The 17,302-nt window shown below is 40.8% G+C and overlaps 1 protein-coding gene across 1 annotated transcript; it reads right to left on the reverse strand.

Moving 5' to 3' along the window:
* Window positions 1-238: 238 nt before the first annotated feature.
* cmtm4 (CKLF-like MARVEL transmembrane domain containing 4) lies at window positions 239-17,302 on the reverse strand. The gene is made up of 4 exons (XM_015032077.1): window positions 16,530-17,302; window positions 7,918-8,094; window positions 1,554-1,652; window positions 239-1,264 (listed from the first exon to the last, which is right to left on the reverse strand). Exons 1-4 carry the CDS (start codon window positions 16,713-16,715, stop codon window positions 1,100-1,102), a joined length of 627 nt encoding a protein of 208 aa, XP_014887563.1. The 5' UTR covers window positions 16,716-17,302; the 3' UTR covers window positions 239-1,099.

The following is a 17,302-nucleotide window of genomic DNA, read 5'->3' on the forward strand; positions in this document are numbered from 1 at the left end:
ATTAAAGGAATGTTAACTCTACTTTGTGCTCTGCATGCTTTAACTTTCCAACAGACGCAACAAGGAGAGACACAGCATTCAGGTCGAGGCACCCTGTGATTAAATTTAGATGCTTTCTGAGTATCACACAGGAGGAAAAAAACGGCGTCCGTACCTGAGATCCACCTTACAGCCCGAGGAGGCAGAACTAAATCACCTAAGGTCTGGATTCACAATGTGGCCTGGATATGTCAGAGTATCCTCACTGATTGATTTAATTTTAGAGAAGCAAAAATGACATTAAATATTTTGGATCAGAGGTTGCTGGGAATACATGGGTTTAAAAAATAATAATAATTATGATGCACTTTTATAGCAAAACACTAAAAAGTAAACAAATGTCAAGATGAGCTTGAAATCTAATATTAGAAAAAACATTTTTGGTCGTCAAACCACAAAGTTGAAACAGATTTTCTTCCTGTTGTTATTGTAGTTTTCAAGTCAAACGTTTCCAATCATTCATAAAATCTGACCTCACAGTGTTTTCAAGTTAAGAATCCCCCCCCCACTGTGCTGTCACTGTGTGACTCCTGGCAGCAAATAGTTTTACCGATTTCAGGTTACAATTTTAAAAGGCGATTATAAAGTCTGCCAAAAAAACAAAACAAACAAAAAAAAAAAAACAGTCATACTTCATCAGATATTACGTTCGACAACCAGTCTTTTCACAGGAAGAAGCTAAAAGCTGCAGGACGGAACAATAAGGGGACGACCGCAGGTGAAAGAGCTGCTTGTCCATGGAGCCCTGGTCCACAGGCATATTTCTACCACTTATCACTCACTGCCTTCAATCACAGTGAAAGACAAAAGCTTGCAAATGTCACCAGTGTCTTCCAAGACACGGAAGTGGTTCACGTCTTGAGTTCTGATCCAGCTTTTCCTGTGAAACAGTTTCATTTTGAGAAGGAATCTCAATGACTGCACAGCCCAACTCTGGCTGTTAAATGAAGCTTCATTAGGGATCACAACTTTCAGAGGTCCAAATCCCAACTGTATGCTCAACGGGCCAGAGTCGCGTCCATCTCTGTCAGCTGCCGGTGCGTAGTTCATCTGCGGGCTCTCACGCGAGCTCAGGTCGAGCCTCCATTTCTCCACGGGATGCCGTGCGCGCTCGCATGTACTCGCTGGTCTGAGCGGCCCCCTGACACCCGTTGCCACGGCGCCACCTCCGTACCGCCAGGAAGGTGTTTAGGCCGAACACACCTGTCACCAGGAAGCCGAAGACCTGCGTTCAAGTGGAAACAGGAAGCAGGAGAACAATGTCTGAATTTGAATGGGAAGCCGAATAAGTGCGTGATTAAAGACTTCTCAGTTGGCCTCTGCTGACCTTTCGCCAAGCTAACACTGTAAAACCTGCAGCTGAGATAATCCTTAGTAAGAAAATGAGAACTTTCTGAGGTAGGAGCTCATGTTTCTGCGACATAGCCGTTTATTCAAAACTGAGTGGCTTTTACTTTTTAGCCTTTAGTGAGTGCAGCTTTACAGCTGAAGGTGTATTCATCCGGGAAACTTACTACTGCTGCTTTTTCAGCTCCTGTGTCGTGGTTGATGCAGGCCAGAAGAAGGGACGAGAGAAAGAACAAAAAGGTGCTGGTAGCAGTGTTAACCAGGTCCTGAAGGAAGACACACAGACAGCAACGTCCATTATCACAAGGGATTTCTTTCACAAAGTTAGACACAAAACACCACCAGCAAATTAAAACATTTACATTTTTCATCTAAGGTCCAAGGCATTTTTCTAATTGTTTTGAACAAAGCCCTGTTTTCCTTCAAAAAAGGCAGAGCTGGTGATAACGGATGAACAGAGGTCAAAGGTGAGTTTTCAGTGTCTAGGAGTTTATGTTGAATGCTCATCCCCAAAATGATATAACCTTACTAATAACAGAGATAGGAGTTACATTTTAAGATGTTCACATCAGTTCTTTTGTAGCCGTAACTGACGCAATGCATTTTTATATTTTGTTTCTCTTTTAAATTTTGCTTTTCATCATCATCATCATCTTCTCTTCATTCCTGTTGGTTGTTTCAGACCATTACTGCGCCATTGCTGTCCGGCATGATCAGTCTGAACTCTGGTTTAGACAGACAGACGATGTTGTTCTTCATTTATCAAACTTTCACTCTTCCAACCAAGCAAACTGCTTCCTGGTGTCTAACGATGGACATGAAAACAAAAGGAGCAGGAGGTAAGAGCAGAACACAGCTAAAACATACACACCCTCTTTACACACATACTCCGCTCCCCCACCCTGTTTTTATTTTTAAATAAAAGGAAAACTAATGGACGCACTCCTGTTTCATGTCCTCCTCTGCTGTTTCCAGCCAGGAAAGGGTTAATAGTGAAACCCTTAGGTTCCCGGATCTCGTGATCAGATGCATGATCGAAATCATTACAGACGTGGTCTCTCATGTGACACAACAAGGCTTAAACAATGGCAAGGTCCCACACAGTGACTGGAGTTTATACGTGAGCGCAGAAACTCACAGCCGAAAAACAAAGGGCAAAAAAAAAAAAAAAAAAAAAAAAAACAGTTTACGCTCCACTGATCAGCTGTTTAATCAGTAGTCGCTTTTTCCCCACATGCAAAGTGGGACAGTAGATGAGCAACAGAGTTGTAATGCAGACCTTTGACCAAAGGATGCCCAACATGAATGTCAACACAGCAGGTTTTTCAAACAACACACACTCCCATCTACCTGCTGGATCTACCATCAGCTGCTTCTGATTAGATGTTCAGCTTCCTAAACATTCCCCGTCCAGTCACCCTGCTTTCATCTGCTGGAAAATTTGTTCACACTTTTTTTTTTTTTATTATTTGAGGTTCAGTTTTTGTGTACTTATTTTATGACTGGCCTGTGTGCCAATTGAAAACCCCCTTTCAATCAGTTCAGCTCAAGCGGCACAAGGAAAAGCCTGTTTTCATAAATGTTCTGAAATAAACAGAGATTAACTTTATGACCATTTTTCCAGAGCATTTTACAATTATTAGCTCGGCTCACTCAAGTTAGAGTGATTTATTTTGCCTAATAAAGTCAGGGAAGCCAACAATGTCAGCAGGTGCAGCAAATTGATTTGCATGTAATTTGTGAAGTATGAAAGCTGAAGAGAGCTGTTGACCTTTGCATGAAAAATGCTTTTTTCTTCACTTGTTTTCTTTTTGCTAGATTTCAATACCAAAAACCTTTAACAGTTTATTTTTAATCCCCCAGACAAGCAGCCTTAATTAGTCTTTATTTATCAAGAATTGATTAAAAATCAGATTCATATAGCTTTTGAAGGTTTTGTCGTTTTGACACAAAACACATTTAAATGCATTTCATTTATATTTTATGTGACCAAAACAGTAGCATATGATTTTAAAGGAAACTAGGACAGTTTTCAAAATTTTTTTTTTTTTTTTTGCAAACCCATTTTCTATGGTTTTATTAATAAGTTCTGATAAAATGAATTGCCTTCAGAAGTCACAAACCTAGTAATAAAGCTCATATGTGGGTAAGATGATCCGTGAACGCCTCAGAGCCCTGACTGAGGTTAAAACGGTAGAGATGTGCCAGTTTAATATATCCTAAAGTAAAAGAATGTGAACACGTTCACAGGCTGTATGAATATTTTTAAGGTGATTTTGATAAACTGACAGCCTTAAATAACATCTAACAAGACATGGACATCATGATACTTTGGAATAGTCGAGATTTTTCCCAGAAGAAGTAGTTTCTGTACCAACTGAAAGAGTTAGTACAATTCTAACAAGTTGGCAGAACTTCATGCATTCCTCCTGCCCGGTGAACAATTCAGGACTCTATCTGTACTTTGACATGATGACCTGCTGGCAAAAGGTTGGCTATCAGTCTATCTCTGCAAAGTGAGTCTAACAAGTCTTCTTTTTTGAATTTGAAGGATACACCTGGCTTAGGTACAAAGTAAGAGACCGTTTTGTTTTTTTCCTGCAAGGCTCGTTAGCAGCTCCCTGTCATTGTACGTGGCTAGTGAGCGCTCAGGTTTGAAAGTGGAAATACTCACTGAAGTGTAACTATGGAAACCCCAACGACAGCAGCAGCAGAGCGCTGCTTATGAAATCTATTCTCCTGACAGTTTCTGCGAGCCTCACAGGGCCAGGCAGCCTTGTGCAGGAATAAAATGATGAAGGCAGTTTTTTTCTTCTTCTTCTTCTTCTTTTTTTTCTGTGTCTTATGTCTGCCTGGGTGGTGGACTTCGGCTGTCAAACCCAAGAACGCCTTTATTGGATTCCACTTCAACTAAAGTAAATAAGACATGAGAAAAGTGGTCTCTGGGCTGGACTGCTGACAGATTAACAACTGATGCTATAAATAACTAGAAACCTTCACTGAGTGTTTATTTAATGGGAACTTTCAAACAAAGAAAAAAATAACCATCTGACTGGATCTTGGACGTTGAGATAACAGACTGATATCAATGAAATGCAAATGCAGCATTTTTATCACAGTTCATGTAAAATAAAATACATGTGTTAAATTTAATACAGATTGTTTTTTTTTTACAGTTCATCTCACTGAGCATCTTGATATCCTACTAGAATGTAAGCAGATTTTACATTTTAAACCTTTCAGCTGAATGATGTCCAAGCATTATTCAGGGTGGCTTCGGCTTGTGTACAGAAGTTGAACATTGTCATTTCATACCTTCAGCAGCTGCTATATTACTCTGGTCTGTTATTTTTCACAGCATTCTGGACATGAAACATTCACCTCAGATTCTACAAATCAATTAAACAACGAATATTAAAATAAGCTTCTGTTCCTGAATTGTGGAAGCTATTTGGCTGCTTCTTTCAGACCTGATTTCAGAATCGGTAACACGTTTTATTCTCTGCTAAAGATTGGCCAAGCCTGCAATAACTTTAGATTTTTGAAAACCCAGTTTGTTGTCTGCAACATAACTTTGATCTTTGAAATGAGTCCATAAAAAGCTTCAATGTTTGATCTGGTATCTACAATCGAGCCAGTTTAGAAGTCACAGGATCAGATTCACTAATATGTGAGGGTCAAAAATCTATTAAGATATGTAATTTTTAAATGTGACATTTCTTAGTAACTCAAAACAGAACTATCGATTAGATGGACAAAAACATAAGTTTAATTTGGCAAATCAATAACAGGAATGTTACGAAGATAAAAATCAAGGAAAGTCTAGTATGTCACAGAAATTCAGAATTTTATTGTTCAGGTAACTGAGCACTCAATTTTGTATGATTTTTGGTTCTATACTTATCCCGACATGGGGACAGGATGACTGAGGGACAAAAGATTCTGGAAAATTTCAGGAAAATTTCTGTGAGAATTTAAGGGAGTTTTATCAAAACTTTCTTCTCTTTAGGTAGCCCCAGGCTTGTGCTCTGCGCTCAAAAATGTGACTCAGTTTGACAGATCATCTCAATACACGCTGCAAGGCCTTAACACCAGCGTGGTATGCACTGTGCTATGTGCATGTGTTTGCAAAGATATACTCAAACTTGTTTACTTCCATAAATTTTTGCAAATTCCCATAAATTCCCAGTAGCTCCTGAAGAAACTTTTCCATTTTTCGGAATTTCTGAGATTTTGACTAAACTGCCTGTAAAGCAACAACAGAAACTCAAACTCAAGCAAAATAATTATAAAATGACGAATAACAGTAGCGTCTCATTCTGAACTACACTGGTCTTGACCCTAAATAACTACATTGTGGCACGGCCATCGGTCTGAAACGTCCAAAGTTCAGTCATGCATTCATTTTGATTAGATGCTGCCTGTTCTCAGAACAAACAACCAGATTGCATTGGACAAACAACCAAACTATCCAAACTGCTGCTCTCTTTCTAAAAAGAGACCTCCCCCATTCTGTACCCCCCCCCCTTTTTTTTTGCTCTAATTGTGTCTGATTCCTTTAGTGTTGTCCTATTTCTTTACAGAATCTCTTTGTGTGGCACTTTTTTTTTACTATGAACTGGAAACCCCCCCCCCCAAATAATCTAGGTGGTCTGAACTGAAGAGCTAGATCCTCAAGTTTAACATAATCACTGGTAATGATCAAATGACTTCACAGGAAAGTCCCGAGATTCAATTAATTTCCTTGTGGAAGGAGTCAGAGTCAGTCAAGGCCCGCCCTCTTGGCTGACAAATTAGTCACGAGAGACGAATTGAAACAATAAAATCCCGCAGCACAATTAAAACCCTCGACCGAACCATGCACCAGCTCAGCACCGCACGAGACTACTGTGAGAGCAGTTGGGGAAAACAGGGAAGCAAAGCAGGAGGGAAACTGTTGGTTAAGTCTGAGAAATGTGCATTCGTAGTGAAATTCCCAGCGGCCTAATGTGACGGAGGCAGCTTTGAACTTTGCAGACGTTCTCGGCATGAGGCTGAGCCGACATTCAGCAGCGCAGCTGAGCTTTCTGGGCTGGTGTGACACAAGGGTTTGGAGCTGCAGCAGAACTTGTGGAATCTGGAAAGCAGCATCTACAACAATGAAGAAGCTTCGACACATTTTCTTCCCCTCACTTTTCCTAAATAATAATGCAGCCACAAGTCAGCCCACTTCAGAGTGAAGTATTTAAAGTTGCACAGTTTGAGACACGATTTGTGTAGTTTTCATATTCAGTAACTATTTGTTTCATTTTTGATCAGAAAAAAGGCAAAACAAAACAAAATAATTTCATTTGAACAAGGCACAGAAGATGAAAAGTGAAAAGTCTCAACATGAGGATTTTAGATCGTGTGCACCGCAGTGGTCAAAGATGTTGGGTAGAAATTCTTAAATCAGCGCTTTTTAATTCACTGTGGCCTCTCAAAAGTCTGTAAAAGAGCTTTGGTTGCACTGCTTCCAAAAGAGCTGGAGCCAAAGCCCACCTTCTCCTCATGTTTGAGGTGGAACACTACACAAGAAAAACCATGAGGGAATCTGATACCTGTGGTTGGGTTTGGACATCTGACTTCACTGCATTGCCACGATATTCGCTGTAAGCTGTGTGACCCCTGAAAATACTGTTTTGCAACGTGGCCAGGGTCTGCAAGGAGAACACCGACCGGCTCATTTGCTCACAGCTGACGAAGCAAGTCGTCAAACTGCAGGCTCTCTGGATCAACGGCTTGCTGCAAGAGTTAAGCCTTACTGCCTTGCTACGTGCAGGACTCCAACAACACGATCCGTTCTTGGAAGTAAAACTTGAGTAGTGCAGTTTCTACTCTGAAAATATTTCAAAATCTTCCTTTAGGTTTGTCAGAGGAGGTCAGAAGAGTACATTTTTCTTAATTTTTGCAGCCTTGCCTTTGGACTGTATGGGTGAAATGTCTTGCTTATCCTCCCATGAGCTATGATAACCGCAACAAACAAACAAAAGTGCCATTTTATAGCATAATCAAGTAACTATGTTGTTATAAAAATCCCATAAATCAAATATGAATTAAAATAAATTTTACTTCCTAATTTAGTGCCTTGAAATTGGGCCTCTGTCTCGTTAAAAACTCCTGCCCTTTCTGAAACTCCTCCTTCAGGAAGTCATCACAACAGCGCTCCTCTATTAACCCTTCGACAGCGTTTTTACCAGCACTGAGAAGGAGCTCCTACAACGAGCTCAGCAAATGTGAAGTTCCACCAAGTGTTTGCTAATTGCTGCTGGCTAGTCTGAAGGAGCTGAGTGGGGCAGTCGCAGACGAGCGGCGCTCTGTGATGCAGAAGCTCGAATGATAGGACAATTCAGCTCCGAAGAGGATTCGCATCACGGGAGACTAATATGCCATTTTGAACACAATAAATGTATCACTGTTTACAGCAAGTAGCCTTGCTGCTTTAAGATCAATAGAGCTACCTTAATCGTCACAACCCATCAGACTGGTGCCTACTCCCACCTCGGTACGTACCGTCAGGTTCCAGTTGACTTGGGGAACCTTGATGTGGAGATTGAGGCAGAAGATCAGGAGAAGGACTCCGGTCACCACGAAGGCACTGCAGCTGACAAACTCAAATAAGTAGACCCCTCCACAGGGAGAACACATCATGATGGTCTCTATGCAGATAAAACTGATGAGTGACAGGACCTGCAGAGATCGGAAGAGCAGAAAGTAAAGTTTAACACTGCACATCCTGGGCGTGTTTGTGGTATTAAAACGCTATGAAAAATTAGCACAGAACTAATAACACTGTTTACCATGCATTTGATTAAAATCCATGCTGAACAAATGTTTGAAATAGAAAGACAAGACTACATCACTCTTTAGTGAAGAGATTCTTAGTGGTTATGCTGGTCTAAAGCATGAAGGTCACTTTATGTTCAACATTTGACGAGACTGCGCTGGAATCCCAAACTTGCGAGTCCTATGAATAGACTAAAATGACCATAAGCTTTTCTCATGAGAGCTGCTGCCGCTGCTGCTGCTGCTGCTGCTGCTGCTGCTGGCAGCCTGGGACGACGCCTGACTGCAGCCAATTTCCATCAACAAACCACAAAATGGGAAAGAAATTCTGCTCTTTAGGAGTTTCTATGCCATCCAGAGCCCCAAAAGACACACAGATTACAGATTAGCTTTAACATACAGGAAAACCAGGAGACATAACAGCCGCGAAGGAAGATGCATATTTTGGACCTAAAACAGCTCAGCTAACATACACAGAAATCCTATTAAATCTATGCGAGAACAGTTCATTTGGATTTAACTTCACTTTTTTAGAAATTTGTCATATTTAGACTGTATTACATGTTTGATGTGTTTTACCAAGCACCATATTTCCACTAGCAGTGCCCACGGTTTTTAAAGAAGTGTTTGACAGCCGTTACATGCATCTATGTGACAAATGCTTGGTAGGATTTCCAGGGAAAAGCATTTCTGTCCTTCCGTCACATCTGTAAGCAGGTCCTTGTGAGCGTGGCGTCATAAACGTCTTGAAAAAGCTGAAGGTTTCTTCTAAAAATCTGACACCTTGTGACAGAAAACAGAAAATAGGAAACGGATCACTGTTTGGTCCTCTAGCTGGATAATGATTGAACCCCCACTTCCCCCCACCCAAAAAACCCCCCAAAAAACAAACATGACCAAAACAAGACAAAAATATTTCAGTCACAAAATCAAAGACTTTGTTCTATGCCCACCTTTGCCTTCAGACCTTCACCTTGTGGGGTGAGCTGATGAAAAGAGAGAATGAGAGGAGTACAGGCTGTCCAAAGAAAAGTGAACAAAGAGTCCTCTCTTTATGTTGCAGCCTTTTTACAGGAGAAAATAAGAGCTCTCATGTTGGCAAAGGGGACAATGGACAGTATTAACAGTAGGGATGATTACGACATTTTGATAAAAGCAAAAAGATCTATATTTTTCCCCCTCAATAAACGTAATTTGAATTATAGGGTGATTTTGTGTGTGTGCGTGCGTGTGTGTGTGTGTGTGTGTGTGTGTGTGTGTGTGTGTGTGTGTGTGTGTCCGTGCGTGTGTGATATTTTGCTACGGCAGCAAATGATTCATTTAATCTAAGTTGTACGTGTCAGTAAGTTGTGAAAGACTCCTCTTGTTTGCTGCAACAATCCTGCAGATTACTAATGCAAGATATGCAAGTAAATGTTTCTCTTTGGGAGTGTTGTAGAAAATACATTTTAGTAAATAACTGCCTTAGGGGAAATTTTAAAGCACCTGACTAAGGCTGACGTTTTTATAGGCACTCAGCTGCCCCGTCATGAAAGGAGACTCAAGCAAAATTGATCAATTATGGCAGTTTGCTCCTGCTAATTTTACCGCCATTTTAGATGCCACCATATGTAAATGTGAAATATGTGGCCTTAAAAGGATGCGTGGCATCCTAAAGAAGCCTTCAGCATTATCGATTAATGATTGATAACATGGATGATGACTTTATGGTTTAATGTGTTGTCAAACAGGAACTAATGAACCTTCAAACTACAGAAAAGACAGTACGTGTACATAAGATATTGGTACTGACAACCCGGCAGCAACCTTAGGATTGACTGAGCACAAGTAACATTCAGACTTGCAACAAGCTGTGCTGAAGAGCAGCATATCTACAGGAAACGTCTTCCTGTTTGCCGCAGAGCAGGCGCAACGGGGGAATTGCACAGATGGGAGATCAGGAATGTGCACAGTTTATCTTTTTCAACTTATGATTGGAATAAAAAGAATAAAAAACCTGAGGTGGATGTGTGGGCGAAACAGGACGCTAAAAAAAATTGTAAATGGGTAAACTGTCAGATCTGTAAAAACTAATTCAATTCCATGATAAGTCTTGTTTCTCAACACTTCTTACAAACTAATGGTCCCAATAGCAAGGAAAGCTATTTTTTATTAACATTTCATAAATGTAAAAATTGGAACTAAAGTTGACATGCAGTTCAATTTGCTTGAAAACTGTGAAATACCCATTTAGTTTAACTATGAAAAGCAATCAGAAATTCACACACCAGCTAGTTCATTCAGGCCTAATTAACAGACTGTCTATGTGAAGCGATCGTGCTGCTCTCTGACACTATGGCATCCTGGGCAGTGAGCCACACCACCCATCTGAAAAACAGTCGCAGACTATCACCCCCTGTTTATATCACCGACGTTTACAAAAGGAGACTCGGATCATATAAGGCTGAAGAAGAAAATGTTTCATCACTGTTATTTGGAAAGACTGTTTCCGAGATTTCAAAACTGGGACTTTAGTTTGTTGAATATCACTCTTTTTTAAAAGATGACACTAACAAAATCGGCCCTTTTTCTGAAGCAACTGCATATTAAACCAATAAAAAGAAAAAGAAAAAAAATAATATAATATGCCCATCGGTGCAAAACAGTGAAAAACGTTCTCAGCCAACAATTGTGAGAATAAAGGGCTCCTTTAGCACATGTGTTCGGGCCTGAAGTTGTGTGTGTAGTTGGACGGCAATCCGTCTGTGACTGCAGCATTAAGTGCAGGCAGAGAAAAGTGGAGAGCTGCTTGAGCTGAGAGATGATGTCATGTCTCAAGAGGAAAGCATATTGCTTCCACAAGGTCTCTGTGTAGCAGGTGTCAGGCGATCGCAGGAGAGGTGGAGGAGGAGTACAAGGACCATGCTAAATTATATTATAATGATTTTCATATCGACCTTCACTGATATGCAGCCTCCTTTCATCATGATTATCCACACCAGCTGTCTCCTTCTTGCCTCCTGTACTTGAAGGCATGTACTAATCTGCAGGATTAAACACACTAGTTGTGTATATAGACGCATTGGACGCCGATCCCCTTGTTACACACCATCTGTTATGAAGAGGTCTTACTCTGCAGGCTAAGCTACGTCACAGGCTCTGCACCTCGATGGGCTGGGACGATGTTCTTCAGCTCTTATTGAAGATAAGAAAGCTGGTAAATTCAGTGTGTTTCAGTGCATATTTAAGGCCTCTGAAAATGAAAGTTTAGTCAGAGAAGTCTCTCTCATTGTAACTAGTGATATCAGAGCTATACGATATCAGAATTTGTGGAAATACCATCTCAAACAATATTTTCAGTGGTGTATGTTTTGCCATGAGGGTTCCAGCTCAGTGGGAGCACTGTCAGGCTCTGAGGGGTTTCAGTTTCTTAACAGTGTGTGTGTAGGGACACGTGGCGAATACTGGCTTGTTGACCCAGTCACAGCACAAAGACAAAGAGAAGCCTGCTGCCACGCCAGTCACACCCTGGTCAGATTACATCAGTCAGCCCGGGTCAGGTTCAGTCCGTGTATTCATCTTAGGAAGACCAGAGAGGTCGAGGGGATTGTTGAGCATCTTGGTGCAGATGCATTTCAATTGCTCTAGACTAGCATGATGACGTGTTGATTAGTTTAGCTGTTTGAGCATCAAGCCAGACAACCAGCACCGTTAGCGCAGTGGCAGTTTTCAGTATGAGCTCTGTGGCTCATCACCCTGGGTGGCTCAGCCAGGGGGCGCCACCAACGCTGCCAGTTGCTTCCTGAATTAGTTTTCTGTTGCTTATTTGCATGTGCAGCAAGTGGAGAGAAATGATAAGCTAACATCATCGTTTCATAGTCAAGTAGTCGTAACTTTAACATCCTTAGAGGGGTTAAACCTGAACTGGATCATTCTATATCAAACATAGACCCTTTTAAATATTCAAATTCTGGAAGGAATAGTAACTTGGGGGACAATGAAGTGACTTCCCCAGGGAACCACTGATGCAAGTACCACCACTGCTTTTATATGTGGTAGGTTAAAACAGGGCCTAGCTAAAGTGATAATTAGGTATTGTTACTAATGTGCTGCTGATGCTTTTCAACTGAGACGTTTTAATGATGTAACATGAAGTTCATAAAGGCTCTTTACTGCAGACCTGCAGTCTATGCTGTGGTTTCACAACCGGTTATGCAAATACACACAAATACTCTCTGGTCGGCTTCATAAAGCAGCATCTACGTTAAATGCAGGTTCGGTCAATGAAACCTCAGTGAAAGGAAAAAATGCTAAGTTATTAGTAAACGTTGCTGATTGCTCACTGAGCATTCCAAGATACTCTTTCATTTCGCTTGCTACGTTAGCAGAGTCAGTTCCTGCATGAACGTAAGTATGGCTGCTCACGTTATCTCCTTCTAGAGCCTCTCCTGTTTGTCTCTGCATCAAGAAAGTTTCAGGAAATGTAAAAGTCCTAATAGGCTGCACATTAAATACAACTAGATGTACACTCGGGGTATTTGGCATTCAGAAAATATTGTGTAAACCACAGAAACAGTGCTATGAATGTAGGTTTGAAAGAATGCTACCATAACATTGCAAAAGTACAGTAGTCGCATCAGGAAAATATCACTAAGGCAGCTTTTTCCACTGACTCAACATTAATTAATCAAACAAAGCACTATACACAAGTGATAGCATGAGTTTTCCGATGTGTCTGTAGTCACTATTATACAGCATTATGAAAAGTTTTGCACAAAAGAAAAATAATTCTTCTGGGGTTGCATGTCATGAGGAAAAGGCTTTCGTTTGCAAACACTGAAACTCCCTCTACATTGCAATAGTTATATTTATTTGATTGATTTTAAAAACAGATTTGTTTATTTATTTATTTTATAACTCCTTGTGTAAAAAGTCTGAGTCTAATACACGTTTATTTGAAACAAGTCATTAGGAAGTAGCCACTGAAATGGGGAGAGGACGAGGCTTTCCATCACACTCCTTTCTCAGCGCAAAAGGTTGAAAACCAGACGAGTTTATGATTCATAATGCAGATTCACGATTCATATTCCGCCATGCCTAGTAAATAAATACTTTTTATTTTGTTCTGTGGGGATGGTAATGACTTCCTCTTGTAACTGTATAAAGTTTACTCATTTACAAATGACACAGCCATTTCCTGCTCAAGGATCTCTTTCCAAAGCACAGCACAGTCCTGCAGGTCATTACACGCAGCCAGCTCTGCATTGTCTGATCTGAGCTCTAACATGGTCATCATGCAGCCTTGGACTGCTCACAGAGAATTGAAATTACAGGTCGATGGAGCTATTAGCGCTTGGCTAGAAGTCGGTAAGGCTCCTCGGAGATGCTGAGTGTAGTCTTGAAAGACTTTCATTGGTCCTCTCTTTGTCGGTGGAGGACAAATATGACCACCTCAGATGGAAAAATCATTATCGCAGCGGAACAAGCCACTGACACAAACAAAGACAAAAGTGTAGCAGGAGGATAAAAAAAGTATCCGTAAAAAGTATTAACAACCCCAGAGTTTTATCACATTATGCCACATTACAAGCTTAAATACATTTTATATTTCCTGATAGACCAACAGTGGAAGGAAAGCAGTTCATTATTTTCAATAATTTTGAAGGGTTTTTTTTTTTACATATAAAAGTGGGTTTCAACTTTGTATTCAGCTCTTTTTACTCTGATACCCCTGAATAAAACTTAATATCCAGTGAAACAGCCTATTTACAGGACAAGTACCAGTCCTGCAGTCTGTCTTTTATGAAAGAATAGAGAGAGTGTTGACTTGTTAAAAGAATGCCAAAAGATTTCCCCTCCACAGTTCGCCAAAAGCTACGTGAGGGCAAAGAAAATATATGACAGATTATTCTCCTGTGAATAAAAAAAACATAACTTTTTGTTCTGCATGAAAAAAAACACGATGTTGTGGAAACACCCTTACAACACCAAAGACCATGAAATATGATCATCATAATGTTGTGGGAACTGTGAAGCTGGGTACAGTTTAAGGGAAGCCAAATGGGGCTAAATAAAAGGTGCAGTCCAGCAAGAAAACATGCTAGATGCCAAAAAGACAAATAACATCAGCGTATAGCTAGGGCTTCCACGGAATGGTTTATATCAGAGTATTTTCATGCGTTAGAATTTCCTAGTCTCCAGTGTTTAACCCTGCTGAGAAATTTTGGATGTGACATTTGACAAGCCAAAATTTCATTCATTAGATGTGCAAAGATAGTCATGACACCACAAGCTGTGACTGCAACAAAAGGTGGTTAAATTAGAGGACTCTATATTGTTGCAATTCTCACACCGCATTTGTAAAAACTTATTTTTATTTCTCTCCATCGTAAACCATTCTCTTGGGTTGGCCACAGAAAAATCCCAGCTTTTGTTTGTAATATGACAAAATGTAAAATATCCCCATAGGTATGAAAACGTTTGGACTGCAGGACATTAGGTAAGTTTAACTGCATCTACCTAAAAGTATTTTAGGGGATTATAGCTACAGGTAAAGGCTTTCAAGCTAGAACGTGCAGCTTTACAACATTTTGGGAGCAGATTGTTATTCTAAAACTGACATTCTGCACTTTCGAATCAAACTGATAATAAAGAGATTACAAGATTATCCAACTTAAGGCATCGATAAATAAACCTCTAATCTTTATCTGATTTATAGATAAAAACAAAACAAAGACCATCACAGAACATGATGTGTTTTGGACATGTTTACAGAGCAACAAAGTGGGAGTTTTGACTTTTGATGCATCATTTAATGAACAGAAATAAAAGTCAGAATTTTCAGTACTAAACCCGTTGTAGCTAATCAACGTTTGGGAGAATAATAGCCTACCAAATACAGCGGATCTTTTCAATTGCAATAAATTGCTTTGGCTATTATAATTCAATATATTTTTTGCAGTTCTTACTGAAGCCAAATGCATTTACAAATGTTAGAAAAGTTACTAATCATAGTGATGAGACCCTCTTAGTTAAATCTCTCTTTTACCAAATCCAGACAAGGCATAAAGTTTGTATCTGATAATAATGAAGGACTGGACCTCAGTGTAGGCTTATACTGCTAAATAAGTATTATGGTTGCCTTTCAGTGCATGAGTTTATATTGACATTATTTTTGGCATGCAAAAAAAAAATCCATAGCGCTTCCTAAGTCCTGTTTGTCTTCATAGAGAGGATGTTTGCTGCTCATACATGTTTATGCACAATTCTGGGCAATACGTAATAACTGTGCATCCAAGCACGGCCCCACTTGAGTCTGCCATTGCAGTCCATTACCACTTAAGCATTTCTAGCTAAACAAAATAAACTGATGTCTTGTGCTGCAGCTGAGTCAAAATCAGGTGGTATTTGAGCATGAATCTACTCAGCAAGCTCCAAACTTCTCCCACACTGATGACAGATGGCTTCCTATACTACCTTTCCCACATGCACAAAGGTAAACACCGCAGGTGCGTGCAACAGCTGAGACTTTCTGTAATCCTCTCGCACACTCCAGCAGGCTGCCAGAGAATTTAAGCGTTTCGGGGTTTTTTGGGGGTTTTTTTTTACTGTAAGCCAAGCTCTAAAAGTGAACAAAAGACGGCTGCACCAACCGTTTGGTTATTTAGGTCACTTGTTTTGTACGTAAACACTGACTGAGGTAATTACTACTCCATGTTTCCTGTTTTGGACACACAACACTTTATGTGCACAAGTGTGTGCTGTTTCGAATTATCTGGCACCAGAAGAAGAGAAATGGTCAGGCCTTAATAGATATTTCCTCCACTGCTGAGTTTTATCAGATCTTTGGGAGAACTCGTTTTTTTTTTACCTCTGATCACAGTTCAGACGTTTGGTTACAGCACACTGGTCTACAAAAGTATTTCTGGGGACACTAACAAACAGTTTCCCCACCAAATGTTATCAAACTAAGTCCAGCTTAACATTGAGGGAAAACCTAACAATAAAAGCCTTACATAGATATGGGGAAATTGTTAACAGTAGTTCCATGATGCTGCAAAGTGACCTCTGCTTCTTCATGGGTTGGTGATCCTGATGTGGGTAGTTCTGCGTGCTCTTGTTATTCCACAGATTCTTTTGGCAATTAAGCTTTGAGTTGATCGCATGTGTAAGATAAATAATTCATAAGAAATGTGACAAGGAAGCATTGCATTCTTTCAGTCATACTTAAAAAAAAAATCCTATAAAGATGGATGCTTCATCCAACTTCAGTGCGTTATTGGCTTATGTCGTGCGTCATAGTTTGATATATTCAGATACACATCTGTGAGCGGCGCAGCTCAATGTTTGCTTGAACTCACCACTTCCACCGCCTTCAAAATCCCGAAGTAGGACACGAGGTACTCCATGTCGCACCTCATCGCCCCCAAAACGTTGCGCGAAAGGACGGGCTCCGTGGTGGGCTGGTACGGGCTGCTGGCCCCGGAGATCATGGACGTGTTGGAGGCCTCGCCGTCAAAGCCCTCGGTCTCCTCCGTGGTCCTCATTGTGATATTGGGAGAGGCTGGACCCTTAGCAGCAGAACTGTTTACTCACAGCATAAAAAGAGGGGGAAACGCGCGGCGGTGACAGCACGCCAGGCGTTTACGTTGCGGCGCAGGCTGTGTGGCGAAGAACAGACTTTGTTTCATGCAGGCTAGAGGTGGACGGAGAGAACAAACCAGAAGGTCCGCTTATCATCGCCTCATCCTGGGGCAGATGCTCTGGAACACGACGCGCAGGCAAAGCAAGCTGCAGCGTTTCCTCCTTCTGGCTGAGGGAGCCGCACTTATTCCTTGGGTCACTAGTTCGAGTCCCAGTGTTCGTTTAGTCCGGGCGAGGTTGGTTATTATTCAGGTCACGCCTAATGTGCCTCATATAAGCGAGAAAAAAAACATCCGATAAATTTGGTGCTGAAGAATGCTAAGAGATCCCCGTTGCCTTCCTAACTAACTCAATTACAGAGGCGCGCAATGATTTGGTCGCCGCTTTGCTTGCTATGGATGGAAAGCCAGCTTGTCCCCGCCCCTCTGAAAATCTGCACATTCTTGAGTAGGCTCAGTGCCCGTTTTATTCCCAAACAGCCTGTAAAACC

This window comes from Poecilia latipinna, unplaced genomic scaffold (assembly GCF_001443285.1).
Source record: "Poecilia latipinna isolate Pla-1442-1.1 unplaced genomic scaffold, P_latipinna-1.0 Scaffold230, whole genome shotgun sequence".
NCBI classification, from domain to species: domain Eukaryota; kingdom Metazoa; phylum Chordata; class Actinopteri; order Cyprinodontiformes; family Poeciliidae; genus Poecilia; species Poecilia latipinna.